The sequence below is a fragment of the Pongo pygmaeus genome, chromosome 18, assembly GCF_028885625.2.
Source record: "Pongo pygmaeus isolate AG05252 chromosome 18, NHGRI_mPonPyg2-v2.0_pri, whole genome shotgun sequence".
Classification (NCBI taxonomy): Eukaryota; Metazoa; Chordata; class Mammalia; order Primates; family Hominidae; genus Pongo; species Pongo pygmaeus.
Window position 1 is genome coordinate 32243336 of NC_072391.2, and position 13212 is coordinate 32256547.

Genomic DNA, 13212 nt, shown 5'->3' on the forward strand with positions numbered 1-13212 from the left:
CTTGAGTGCAGTGGTGCAATCTTGGCTCACTGCAAACTCTGCCTCCCAAGTTCAAGCAATTCTCCTGTCTCAGCCTCCCAAGTAGCTGAGATTACAGGCATCCACCACCATGCCCAGCTAATTTTTTTTTTTTTTTTGAGATAGAGTCCCACTCTGTCGCCCAAGCTGGAGTGCAGTGGCACGGTCTCAGCTCACTGCAACCTCCGCCTCCTGAGTTCAAGCAATTCTCCTGCCTCAGCCTCCCAAGTAGCTGGGATTACAGGCACATGCCACCATGCCCGGCTAATTTTTGTATTTTTAGTAGAGATGGGGTTTCACCATGTTGGCCAGGCTGGTCTTGAACTCCTGACCTCGTGATCTTCCCCCCTTGGCATCCCAAAGTGCTGGGATTACAGGCGTGAGCCACCACACCCGGCCCTGTGCCCAGCTAATTTTTGTATTTTTTGTAGAGATGGAGTTTCGCTCTGTAGGCCAGGCTGGTCTGGAACTCCTGACTTCAAGTGATCCACCCACCTCGGCCTCCCAAAGTACTGGGACTACAGGCATGAGCCACCGCACCTGGCCTATTCTAAGTTAGGTATTTTAGGTATTTAGCTGGGTGCTGGCATCCTGCCCCAGTCACCAAACCCAGGTTCTGTGCCTGGTGCTTTATTTTTACCTTTTCTTTTTCTTTTTCTTTTTTTTTTTTGAGGTAGAGTCTTGCTCTGTCACCCAGGTTGGAGTGCAGTGGCGTAATCTCAGCTCACTGCAACCTCCGCCTCCTGGATTCAAGCGATTCTCCTGCCTCAGCCTTCTGAGTAGCTGGGATTACAGGCGCCCGCCACCACGCCCGGCTAATGTTTGTGTTTTTAGTAGAGGCAGGGTTTCACCATGTTGGCCAGGCTGGTCTCAAACTCCTGACCTCAGGTGATCCGCCCACCTCGGCCTCCCAAAGTGCTGGGATTACAGGCGTGAGCCACTGTGCCCGGCCTGGTCTCAACATATTCTAAACCAAATTTGCTGTCTTCCCCAACCAGCATCTCCTCTGGCTTGCGTGAAATCTTTTGAAAGCATCATCTCTTCCTCAAGGAAAACTTAAATGTCTGGGTGAATTTCTCCTTCCTCCTGCCTTGTCCCACTGCCTCCCGGAGTCTGGTTGTCTGTGTCCTTTTTCTGCTACTGCCCAGACCCAGTTCCTCACCTTCTTGCAACTGGACCATTGAGAGAGGCTCCTAACATGGGCCATGACCCGCCTCTCCCAGCCTCTTTCCAACTCATGCCTGCAGGGGATGGACCTCCCTGGAGCCACTCTCTTCCTCTGCCACCTTCTGTGACTTCCCACTGCCTCCCTGATGCTGCTCCAACTCCTCACTCTCAAGCCTTCCAGGCCCCATAGTGTGATCTTGGGCTTCCTTTCCAGCCTCAGCTCCTGTTCTCCTTCCCAGGCACCCTCCTTCCAGCCACATCCCTCTCACCTGGCGCCATCCTGGCTCCCTGCATGTCTCTTCCTGGATGCCCTCTCCCACCTTCATCTGTTAAAATCCTGTCCATCTGGTCGGGTGCGGTGGTTCACACCTGTAACCCCACCACTTTGGGAGGCCCAGGTGGGCGGATCACCTGAGGTCAGGAGTTCAAGACCAGCCTGGCCAACATGATGAAACCCCGTCTCTACTAAAAATACAAAAATTAACTAGGTGTGGTGGTGTGTGCGTGTAGTCCCACCTACTGGGGAGGCTGAGGCAGGAGAATCGCTTGAACCTGGGAGGTGGAGGTTGCAGTGAGCTGTGATCGTGCCACCGCACTCCAACCTGGGTAACAGAGTGATATTCTGTCTAAAAAAAAAAAAAATCCTGTCCATCTTTCACAGTCAAATTCAAATACTGCCCCTGACATTTGGCCTTTTTAATTTAACTGGTATTTCAAGCGTCCACAAATGTTTGTTGAATGAATAAATGATAGAATCCTTCTAATTTGATACATTTCCCTGCTTCCTGAGACATTGTTAGTGCCACTTCTGTGTCACTTTCTTACACATATCTGAGTCTCCCAGCCTTAACACAGGTAGCTCTTTTTTTAATAAAAGGTGCTCAGAATTTTTTTTTTTTTTTCCAAGACGGAGTCTCACTCTGTCGCCCAGGTTGGAGTGCAGTGGCATGATCTCGGCTCACTGCAACCTTCGCCTCCTGGGTTTAAGTAATTCTCCTGCCTCAGCCTCTGGAGTACCCAGCACTATAGGATTGCGCTACCATGCCTGGCTAATTTTTGTATTTTTAGTAGAGACGGGGTTTCACCATCTTGGTCAGGCTGGTCTCAAACTCCTGACCTCAAGTGATCCGCCCACCTCAGCCTCCCAAAGTGCTGGGATTCCAGGTGTGAGCCACCACACTAGGCACTGCATCAAGCAGTAGGGGATTGGAGGTGGAGTAAGAATGGCTCCTGTCCTCAGGGAGTTCATGGTCTAGTGGAGATGCAGACATCCAAGCAGATCCTTCACCGTCCTGCTGGGGACGGAGAGCACACTGTGGGAGCCCAGGAGGGGGAGCTGCCCTGTCCTTGGGGAGTCAGTGAAGCCTTCAGAGATAATACTAGAGCAGGCCCTTGCAGGGTGTGTGAGAGCGTGCTGGGTGGAGAAAGCTGGAAGAGCATGGAAGCCACACTGCAAGGCCCTGAGGACGGAAGTTGGCCATGCCCAATCACTGGACACTGCCTAACCGACAAGGGCCCTGGGGACTCAGCCAGTGAGGACTGGAAGAGGCATGCAAGGGCACACAGGGTCTGGGTGGCAGCTGGGGTGGCTGGCATTCAGGGCTCTGCATCCCTTGTCCTCTGTGCCAGGTGAGGATCCAGCCTTCCATCCACGACCACAACATACCCACCCTGGAGGCTGTGGTTGGGGTGCCACAGCCTCCCAGCGAGGGGCCCATCACACACCAGTGGAGCGTGCAGATGGTAAGTGCTGCCTGTAGAGGGAGGGGCTGCCCTCCCCAGGTCTTGAGGGTGAGTACATTTGAGGGTACAGAGGGCAGGGCTTGGCCAGGTGTGGTGGCTCTGCCTCCCAAATCCCAGCACTTTGGGAGGCTGAAGTGGGAGAATCCATTGAGGCCAGGATTTTGAGATCAGCCTGGGCAACACAGCACGACCCCAGTCTCTATGAACAAATTTTAAAATTAGCCAGGCATGCATGGTGGCCCGTGCCCGTGGTCTCAGCTACTCAGGAGGCAGAGGCGGGAGGATCACTTGAGCCCAGGAGTTTGAGGCTGCAGTGAGCTATGATCGCACCTCTGCACTCCAGCCTCAGCGACAGAACAAGACCCTGTCTCTAACAAAGAAAAAAAAATCAAGGGGGCAAGGCTGGGTGTGTGGGGAGTAAGGATGGACGAATTCAGATCCTGCTGGACTCAGAGATGTCTGAACTCACCCAGGGCCAGGGCCAGGGCAGGGGAAAGCTGGGATGCCAGTGTCTTATCTGGGTTGGGGAGGCTCTAACTGAAGACCTGCCGCTTGTTCCTAGGAGCCTCCTGTGCCCTGCCACTATGAGGAGCTGAAGAGGCTGCCGGATGCAGCTGAGGTATGGGCGTGTGAGCTGAGAGACGGTGGGGCTGGGCGGTACACGGGTCGGAATGAGGCCGCCCTGACCCCTCTTTCCTCATCCTCGTCAGCCTTGTCTCCCCGGAGCCCTGTTCCGCTGCCCTGTTGTCTTCAGGCAGGAGATCCTCGTCCAAGTGATCGGGACTCTGGAGCTGGTGGGAGAGATCGAGGTAGTCCCTGCTCCTAAGAGATGTGGAGCCGCTGTGGGGGCCCAAATACCTGGGGCCGTTGTGGGTGGGCTCCCACCAGACAGTCTGCCTCCATTTTTCTTTTCCATCTTGATGAAAAATCCCATTTACACAGTCACAGGTGAAAGAGAACCGTGATTTCTGTGAAATTTGCAATGCTGTTTCCATGGGCCTATGGATAGTTCCTTTGTGTTCTTTATAGAAAAGCTTTCCTGACAACAACGGGGAGCGACATATTAGGGTGCCACAGTAGAGGCTGGGGTGGGGCTCACGCCTATAATCCTAGCACTTCGGGAGGCTTAGGTGGGTGGATCACTTGAGGTCGGGAGTTCTAGACCAGCCTGGCCAACATGGTGAAACCCTGTCTGTACTAAAAATACAAAACTTTAGCCGGGCGTGGTGGCACATGCCTGTAATCCCAGCTACTTGAGAGACTGAGGCATGAGAATCCCTTACACCTGGGAGGCAGAGGTTGCAGTGAGCCAAGATGGCACCACTGCACTCCAGCCTGGGTGACAGAGCAAGACTCCATCTCAGAAAAAAAAAATAGAAAGAAAAGAATGCCACAATAGAGAGTTGTGTAGAGATGGGTGCACCCCGCTGGAACTCCTTCTCTGCCCCTCCCCACTGTGTTGCAGTGGGGGCAGAAGCCAGTGGGTTCTGTCCTCGTTCTCCTGGGTTCTGACACCTTTCCCCACTCCCGCAGGCCTCTTCCATGTTCAGCCTCTGCAGCTCCCTCTCCATCTCCTTCAACAGCAGCAAGCATTTCCACCTCTATGGCAGCAACGCCTCCCTGGCCCAGGTATCTCCACCTCCTTGGAAGCCCCAGGAACAGGCAACAGGGGGAGCCCAGGAGCCCCGGGGCAGACCTAGATATGGAAGAGCTCCTGGGCTCTGTGCAAGTCAGAACTTCCCCACTGCCAGAGCCATCAGCCTGGGAGAAGCTTCTTCTCCCCTTGGTGGGCACACAACCCCAAAGTTGCCTGAGATGTAGTAGACTTATGTGTCAAGTAAAGTTCAATCAAGGCCGGGCGCAGTAGCTCACACCTGTAATCCTAGCACTTTGGGAGGTCAAGGTAGGCAGATCACATGAAGTCAGGAGTTCAAGACCAGCCTGGCCAACATGGTGAGACCCCATCTCTACAAAAATACAAAAATTAGCCAGGCATGATGGTGGGCGCCTGTAATCCCAGCTGTTCGGGAGGCTGAGGTGAGAGAATCACTTGAACCTGGGAGGAAGAGGTTGCAGTGAGCTGAGATCCCACCATTGCACTCCAGCCTGGGTGACAGAATGAGACTTCATCTCAAAAGGATCTGTCAGAGGCAGGCGTGGTGGTTCACGCCTGTACTCAGTGCCTCGGGAGGCTGAGATGGGAGGATCGTTTGACCACAGGAGTTCAAGGCTGCAGTGAGCTATGATTATGCCACTGCACTCCAGCCTGGGCAACAGAGTGAGACCCTATCTCAAAAAAAAAAAAAGAAATCAATCTGATGGCAACTTAGCAAAGGAGTTACCAAGCCAAGAGTCAGACAGTGAAGAAAAAGCGCTCTAAGCAGAGGCAGCAGCAAGGCCAGGGGTCTCTGTGGTGAGCATGGGCAGGGCAGGTTTGAAGAGCAGGAAGTTCAGTGTGGCTAGCAGGCAGAGGGGAGGAGGGAAGATGCATCTAACAGGTAAGCAGAAGCCGGATTCTGGACGGCTTTGAATGCTGAGCTGTGTGCGATTCCAGAGAAGCCATTGAAGACCTAGGGCTGCCTAAGGTGTGTGTTGGCCAAGTCACGGCAGCGACTGCAATAGGTGACGTGTTAAAGGGAGAGGGTCTGCAGCTGGAGACTCCAGGCGGGTGATGCAGTCTGGATAGGAGGAGACGGGGAATGGAACCAGGTTCACAGGGACTTTCAGGGGTGGAAAAGGCATTTTCCAGCACTCCCCTCCCCCTGCGCCCCCAGGTCATCATGAAGGTTGACGTGGTGTATGAGAAGCAGATGCTCTACCTCTACGTGCTGAGCGGCATCGGGGGGCTGCTGCTGCTGCTGCTCATTTTCATAGTGCTGTACAAGGTGGGTGCCTCCGGGGGTCACAGGCATTGCTGAGACAGCCAGGCTGGGGAAGGGGATCTGGTGGGAGCCAGGGAGGAGAATACCAAGCCAGAGGGCATTAGAGCCAGGGGGCCTCAGCCTACTCTCTCCTTCAACAGAGAAGGCTATTGAGGTCCAAAGAACAAGTGAGGGCCAGGTGCAGTAGCTCATACCTGTAATCCCAGCACTTTCGAGGCTGAGACAGGTGGATCACGTGAGCCTGGGAGTTCAAGACCCGCCTGGGCAACATGGAAAGCATCCGCCTCTACAAAAAAATTTTAAAAATTAGGGGGACGCGATGCTACCCAACTGTAGTCCCAGCTACTCGGGAGGTTGAGGTGGGAGGATCCCTGGAGCTCAGGAGGTCAAGGCTGCAGTGAGCCATGACGATGCCACTGCGCTCCAGCCTGGGTGACAGAGCGAGACCCTGTCTCACACACACACAAACAGCAACAGAGACTTTTCCACGGTCATTCAGCCCATCCCTGGCAGAGCCAGGACGAGGCCTCCTGGGAGAGGAAAAGGAAGTATGCCAAATATGGAGGTCCTTCTGGCTGCTGGGCACTGTCCCAGGCACGGGACACAGAGGCACATGCCACAAACATGCTCCCTGCCATTGTGGCGCTCACAGTCTAAGAGGGGACACAGGCAGAAGCAAGCAGAATGAGGGCTGCAAAGTGCCTGTGTGGCCTGGGGCCTGGAACCCAGGAGCCTCACTTAGGCTGTGAGGGCCTGGCAGGCCTCCCAGGAGAGGTGGCATTTGAGGTGGGATTTGAAGGCTGAGTAGAAGTTACAGATGAAGGCCGGGTACGGTGGCACCCACCTGTAATCCAAGCACTTTGTGAGGCAAAGGCGGGCGGATCACCTGAGGTCGCGAGTTTGAGACCAGCCTGACCAACATGGAGAAACCCTGTCTCTACTAAAAATACAAAATTAGCTGGGCATGGTGGCGCATGCCTGTAATCCCAGCTGCTCGGGAGGCTGAGGCAGGAGAATTTCTTGAACCTGGGAGGCGGAGCTTGCGGTGAGCCAAGATGGTGCCATTGCACTCCAGCCTGGGCAACAAGAGCAAAACTCCATCTCAGAAATAAAATTAAATAAATAAAATAAAATAAAGTATTCTCGCTGGGCTCGGGGACTCATGCCTGTAATCCCAGCACTTTGGGAGGCCAAGGAGGGCAGATCACTTGAGGTCAGGAGTTCGAGACCAGCCTGGCCAACATGGTGAAACCCTGTCTCTACTAAACATACAAAAATTAGCCAGGCGTGGTGGCAGACGCCTGTAATCCCAGCTACTGAGGAGGCTGAGGCAGGAGAATTGCTTAAGTCTGGGAGGCAGAGGTTGCAGTGAGCCGAGATCGCGCCACTGCACTCCAGCCTGGGCAACAGAGTGAGACTCCATCTCAAAAAAAAAAAAAAGTATTCTCACATTTTCTTGGGCAAATTTCTTTGCTCATTCAAATTTTGTTTTTGTACAGGTTGGTTTCTTCAAACGGAACCTGAAGGAGAAGATGGAGGCTGGCGGAGGTATCCCGAATGGAATCCCTGCAGAAGACTCTGAGCAGCTGGCATCTGGGGAAGAGGCTGGGGATCCGGGCTGCCTGAAGCCCCTCCATGAGGAGGACTCTGAGAGTGGCAGTGGCAAGGACTGAGTCCAGGCCTGTGAGGTGCAGAGTGTCCAGAACTGGACTCAGGATGCCCAGGGCCACTCTGCCTCTGCCTGCATTCCGCCGTGTGCCCTCGGGCGAGTCACTGCCCCTCCCTGGCCCTCAGTTTCCCTATCTCGAACATGGAGCTCATTCCTGCCTGTCTCTTTTGCAGGCTCATAGGGAAGACCTGCTGAGGGACCAGCCAAGAGGGCTGCAAAAGTGAGGGCTTGTCATTACCAGACGGTCCACCAGCCTCTCTTGGTTTCCTTCCTTGGAAGAGAATGTCTGATCTAAATGTGGAGAAACTGTAGTCTCAGGACCTAGGGATGTTCTGGCCCTCACCCCTGCCCTGGGATGTCCACAGATGCCTCCACTCCCCAGAACCTGTCCTTGCACACTCCCCTGCACTGGAGTCCAGTCTCTTCTGCCGGCAGAAAGCAAATGTGACCTGTGTCACTACATGACTGTGGCACACGCCTTGCTCTTGGCCAAAGACCAAATTCCTTGGCATGCCTTCCAGCACCCTGCAAAATGAGACCCTTGTGGCCTTCCCCAGCCTCTTCTAGAGCCGTGCTGCCTCCATGTCGAAGCTCTGGTGACACCAGCCTTTCTCCCAGGCCAGGCTCCTTCCTGTCTTCCTGCGTTCACCCAGACGGCTCCCTCTGCCTGAACCTTCCATCTCGCCACCCCTCTTTCCTTGGCCAGCAGATCCCAGCTCACATGTCAGACTTGGTTGGGTCCCCACGTCTTTCACACTTCCACCAGCCTGCACTACTCCCTCAAAGCACACATCATGTTTCTTCATCCGGCAGCCTGGATGTATTTTCCCTGTTTAATGATTGATGTACTTAGCAGCTATCTCTCAGTGAACTCTGAGGGTAAAGGCCATACTTGTCTTGTTCACCTTGGGATGATGCCTCGTGATATGTCAGGGCGTGGGACATCTAGTAGGTACTTGACATAATTTCATTGAATTAATGACAGAGCCTGTGGGAAGATACAGAAAAAGAGGGGATGGGCTGGGCGCGGTGGTTCACGCCTGTAAATCCCAGCACTTTGGGAGGCCAAGGAGGGTGGATCACCTGAGGTCAGGAGTTAGAGGCCAGCCTGGCGAAACCCCATCTCTACTAAAAATACAAAATCCAGGTGTGGTGGCACACACCTGTAGTCCCAGCTACTCAGGAGGCTGCAGTAGGAGAATTGCTTGAACCTGGGAGGTGGAGGTTGCAGTGAGCCAAGATTGCGCCATTGCACTCCAGCCTGGGCAACAGAGCGAGACTCCATCTCAAGGAAAAAATAAAAATAAAAAGCGGGCATGGGCCCATGACGTCCCCATCCTTGGAGGCTGTCTTCCCAGGCTCTGCCCCTGCCCTAGCTTCACACCCTCTCCCAGGACCCATCATGCCTGTGCAGTGGCCCCCACAGAAAAACTGAGCTCAAGGTGGGAACCACGTCTGCTAACTTGGAGCCCCAATGCCAAGCACAGTGCCTGCATGTATTTATCCAATAAATGTGAAATTCTGTCCAATTTTGTGGTGTTTTTGTGCTGATGCAATATTGCAGCCCTACTCAATTAAGTGAACATTTCTGGCTGGGCTCTGTGGCTCACAACTCAGCACTTTGGGAACCCAAGGCAGGAGGATCCTTTGAAGCCAGGAGTTTGAGACCAACCTGGGCAACATAGCAAAACCCTGTCTCTACAAAAAATTAAAATATAAAAACTTATTTGAGCCTGGTTGCATGTACCTGTAGTCCCAGCTACTCATGAGGCTGAGACAGAAGGATCACGTGAGCACAGGAGGTCAAGGCGGCAGTGAGTGATGGTCGCATCACTGCAATCCAGCCTGGGCCACAGAGCAAAATACTGCCTCCAAAATTAAAAAAAAAAAAAAAGGCCAGGCGCAGTGGCTCACACCTGTAAACCCAGCACTCTGGGAGGCTGAGGCGGGCAGATCACGTGAGGTCAGGAGTTTGAGACCAGCCTGGCCAACATGGTGAAAACCCCGTCTCTACTAAAAATACAAAAAAAATTAGCCGGGTGTGGTGGCGGACACCTGTAATCCCAGCTACTTGGGAGGCTGATGCAGGAGAATCACTTGAACCCAGGAGGCAGAGGTTGCGGTGAGTTGAGACCACACTACCTCACTCCAGCCTGGGTGACAAAGTAAGACTCCGTTTCAAAAAAAAAAAAAGAAACAAATAGCACTTCCAGCCAGGCGCGGTGGCCTGCTGCAACACAGCAAGACCCGCTTTCTAACAGCAGCAGCAGCAAAGCACTTCCCGGATAAGGCCCTAGACTACTACTGGTGTCTCCCACTTCCCAGGGCGCTGTCCACGCACACATTTTAAGGACAAGTCTCGTTTACCACATAAAGTTTTTATTGAACTCAAACTCAGGGGCTCCAAAGCCTGAGGAAGAAGAGGGAGGCTGGGGTTTGCACGCAGAGGCCCAGGCCCCACCCCGGGGCCCCACTCCCCACCCCACCTACCTTTTACCCGCTCCTGACTCAACGAGGGTTTCAGCAGCTACAAATCTAAGCTAACCCACTCTAATTAGGTAATCCCCTGCCCTCCCCCCTCCCTGCTCTAGCAGTTGCCAAGCCAGGCACCCACCGAGGAGCCGGGGCTGAGGCCAGCCCTCTGCCGACCTCTCTCCATTTCTCCCAGGGCCTCCCGCTGCCGGCCTGGCCTCCCTCCAACCCACTTCCCACAAGTCTCCAGGGCACGTCACTTCCTCCACCCTGGTCCTCTTCTTCCAGCATCCTCAGCTCCTCCATTCTCCTGCGGCTTCTCCACTATCCTCCCTAAAGGTTCCTCTAGCTCCCTGGCCGCTTATCTTCTGCCCACACCTCCCACCCCTGCTGGGGCCCCAGGTCAGCGCCGGCCCGCCGCGTGGGTCCGCTGGTGGCGGATGAGGTCGGAGCTTTGGGAGAAGGCCTTTCCGCAGTCATCGCACTTGTAAGGCCGCTCGCCGCTGTGGACCCGGTGATGCTGCAGAAGCGTGGAGGAGCGGCAGAAGCCCTTGCCGCACACGGCGCACCTGTAGGGCCGCTCGCCCGTGTGGGAGCGCTGGTGCTGGATGAGAGTGGAAGAGCGATTGAAGGTCTTGCCGCAGTCGGGGCAGCTGTAGGTGCGGCCTGGCAGGTGGGTGCGGGCGTGGATGGCCAGCACCGAGCTCTGGCCAAAGCGCTTGCCGCACTCAGGGCACTTGAAGGGCTTCTCCCGGGCGTGGCTGCGGGCATGGGGGATAAGGGCCGACCGCTGGGAGAAGCTCTTGCCGCAGATGCCACAGCTGAAGGGCCTCTGACCGGTGTGCACCCTCTGATGGCTGCGCAGGGACGAGTTCTGGCTATAGCACTTGCCGCACTCGGTGCAGCTGTAGGGCCGCTCGTGGCTGTGGGTGCGCTGGTGTCGCAGGAGGTAGGAGCTGTCGCCGAAGGCCTTGCCACAATGTGGGCACTTGTAGGGCTTCTGGCCAGAGTGAGTGCGCTGGTGGCGAAGCAGGTAAGAGCTGTCGGCGAAGGCCTTGCCGCAACGGGGACATTTGTAGGGCCGCTCGCCAGTGTGGGTGCGCTGGTGTTTGATGAGGTCAGAGCTCTGGGAGAAGGCCTTGCTGCAGACCTCACATTTGTAGGGCTTCTCACCGGTGTGGATGCGCTGGTGCTGGATCAGGGTGGAGCCCCGCCCGAAGCTCTTCCCGCAGATGCCGCAGATGTTAGGCCGAGGGCCCTGCCCACCCCTGGCCCGGCCACCCCGCCGGCCTGGACCTCGAAGGGCTCCTGTGAGACCCAGGGGATTCTGAAGCATCTCAAACTGCGGTGTAGACAGCAGGGCCCCTGTGGGCATCTCAAAAGGTGGCCCTATGGGCAGGTCCTCTGTGGGCTGCTCCCCAAACCCCTGAGTGAAGGAGTCCAGGGGGTGAACTCCTACGGAGATATTCAAGGGACTCTTTTCCTCGGGGTTCAGAAGCATCTCCGCACCTTCCTGGAATTTAGAACTTTGAGCTTCGAATTCTGGGCTTTGAGTTTTGAGCTCAGGGTTCTGGGATTCATACCTAGAGCTCTCAGATTCATAGCCGGGGCTCCGGGGTTCATACCCGGGGCTCCGGGGTTCATACCCAGGGCTCCGAGGTTCATAGCCAGGGCTTTGGGGTTCATACCTAGGGCTCTGGGTTTCAAACTCAGGGCTCTGAGAATCTGATTCAGGGCTTCTGGGTGCAAACTCAGGGCTTGGGGGCACAAGCCCAGGGCTTCGGGACTCAAACCCCGGGCTTTCAGGCTCAAATCTGGGGCTTTGGGGTTCAAACTCTGGGCTTTGTAGCTCAAACCCAGGGCTCTGGGGTTCAAGCCCAAATGGTATCTCTTCGACTTCATAGTCCCCAGTGCCTTCTTGCTGAGAAATTTCCTCTTCCTCATTCTCACTCATGTTGCCTGCAGGATGAGAGAATCCAGACCGTGTGAGACCTGGAAGGTCATTTGGTCCATTAGCAACCACACACCTCCCACCTCACATGCAGGGTCGCTGGCCCCTAGACAAGTGCTGAAATTCCCACGCCCCCCTCAGCTGACCCAAGACACTCCAGTCCCCGCCGGCCCCTCCTCCGAGTCCCAGGTGTCCCAGCCCCGGGCCCTCGCTCCCTCCCTGGAGCCACAGCCCCTTCTCCTGCGCGCAAGTCCACTCCTCGGACGGGCGCTCCCTCCTCACCTCTGAGGGACCCTTCGGGGCTCCTCATTTCGTCACAACTTTGCACATCCTGGGGCTCGAGGCCCCACGGCGACGCCTCCCGCTCCATCCCCGCGGGCTCCCAGTGCAGCGGCGGCGGCGATTGCGGCCGATCCTGCGACCCGGCCTTGGTTGCCCTGAGCCGCGGGCCCCCGCCGCCAGCCCGCTCAGCGCCGCCCAGGGGACTCGGCGGCCCAGCCCGGGCCCCCGAGGCCGGACGTCTTGACCCCGCGCCTCTCCAGCGCGCCGGGCCCCTCCCCTGCCCGCGGCCCCGCCCCCTCCCAAGGTCTCGGCCTCCCCGTGGCCCTCACCGGACCCCGCGCGTCGCGGCCTCGGGGATGAGGGGCTTCGCGACTACCCCGGCAGCCCCTGGCCCCCGCTCCCGCCCGAGCCCCCACCTTCTGGACCCCGGCCCCGGGCTGGGCTGCACTGTCCAACGGCCGCCCGGCCCCCTTCCCCCGCACAGGAAGTGTCCGTCCGCGGCCAGGTCCCCCCGCCGGCTCGCGCCGCGGCCTCTCTAGGAGCCGCTGGAGGTGGAAACTCGTTGGCATTAACCCTGGGCTGGAGGGGCCCGGCCTCGGGGTGGGCGAGGACCGCACGCCCCGGAGCCCGCGGGGCTACCGGGGCAGTGTGTGTGCCTATGTTCTAGGTCTTCGTCCCTCCAGAGGCCCGTCTGTCCATCTCCTGGGCCCCGCGTCGTCGGTGCGTGTGGCCAAGGGCGAGGCGACAAGCGAGACCAAGGTCAGCGAGAAAGAGCGACGCTTCCCGGCGCCAGCGGGGGCGGTGTCTCGCTCCCTCCCCTGCCGGGCCTCCGGGTCAGCTCCGGCAGCGCCTCGGGAACCGGGACGGACTCCACTTGGCCTCGCCGAGGTCCTTGAGCCTGGGACCCCCTCCAGGAACTCCGCTCCCTGGCACCTGCGCGCGTCTGCTCCCGTTCCTCCGGCCCCCACCCAGCTCCGCTCCCCTGATCCCCCTCCTCCCTCCTCGAGGGCTAGGATAGTTGCCAAGGA

General features: G+C 56.8%; 2 protein-coding genes across 7 annotated transcripts in view; one reads left to right on the forward strand and one right to left on the reverse strand.

The window, feature by feature from the left end:
- ITGAL (integrin subunit alpha L) overlaps positions 1 to 9007 on the forward strand; it is a 49836-nt gene extending 40829 nt beyond the window's left edge. For all 5 annotated transcript variants that reach the window (XM_054453053.2, XM_054453051.1, XM_054453049.1 and 2 more), the window contains 6 exons: positions 2815 to 2928; positions 3491 to 3547; positions 3639 to 3737; positions 4462 to 4557; positions 5703 to 5813; positions 7310 to 9007. In XM_054453053.2, the coding sequence (XP_054309028.1) occupies positions 2815 to 2928; positions 3491 to 3547; positions 3639 to 3737; positions 4462 to 4557; positions 5703 to 5813; positions 7310 to 7483 (651 nt within the window). In that variant the 3' untranslated portion in view covers positions 7484 to 9007. The remainder of the gene's footprint in view (positions 1 to 2814; positions 2929 to 3490; positions 3548 to 3638; positions 3738 to 4461; positions 4558 to 5702; positions 5814 to 7309) is intronic.
- An 834-nt stretch (positions 9008 to 9841) lies between these two features.
- Positions 9842 to 13130, reverse strand: ZNF768 (zinc finger protein 768). 2 transcript variants are annotated; one of them, XM_054453055.2, is made up of 2 exons: positions 12601 to 13130; positions 9842 to 11910 (listed from the first exon to the last, which is right to left on the reverse strand). In XM_054453055.2, exon 2 carries the CDS (start codon positions 11903 to 11905, stop codon positions 10355 to 10357), a length of 1551 nt encoding a protein of 516 aa, XP_054309030.1. In that variant the 5' UTR covers positions 11906 to 11910; positions 12601 to 13130; the 3' UTR covers positions 9842 to 10354. The 2 variants fall into 2 exon arrangements, with proteins under 2 accessions (XP_054309030.1, XP_054309029.1); XM_054453054.2 differs by lacking the exon at positions 12601 to 13130 and adding an exon at positions 12185 to 12564.
- Positions 13131 to 13212: the final 82 nt, after the last annotated feature.

What these genes read in the sequence shown, in the direction of transcription:
- ZNF768 (XM_054453054.2), bottom strand. Translation starts at nt 12,272, where the DNA reads ATGGAGCGGGAGGCGTCGCCGTGGGGCCTCGAGCCCCAGGATGTGCAA. An exon ending in CCCCGAAGGGTCCCTCAGAG is followed by an intron (nt 11,911 to 12,184) that starts GTGAGGAGGGAG and finishes CTCATCCTGCAG; the next exon opens with GCAACATGAGTGAGAATGAG.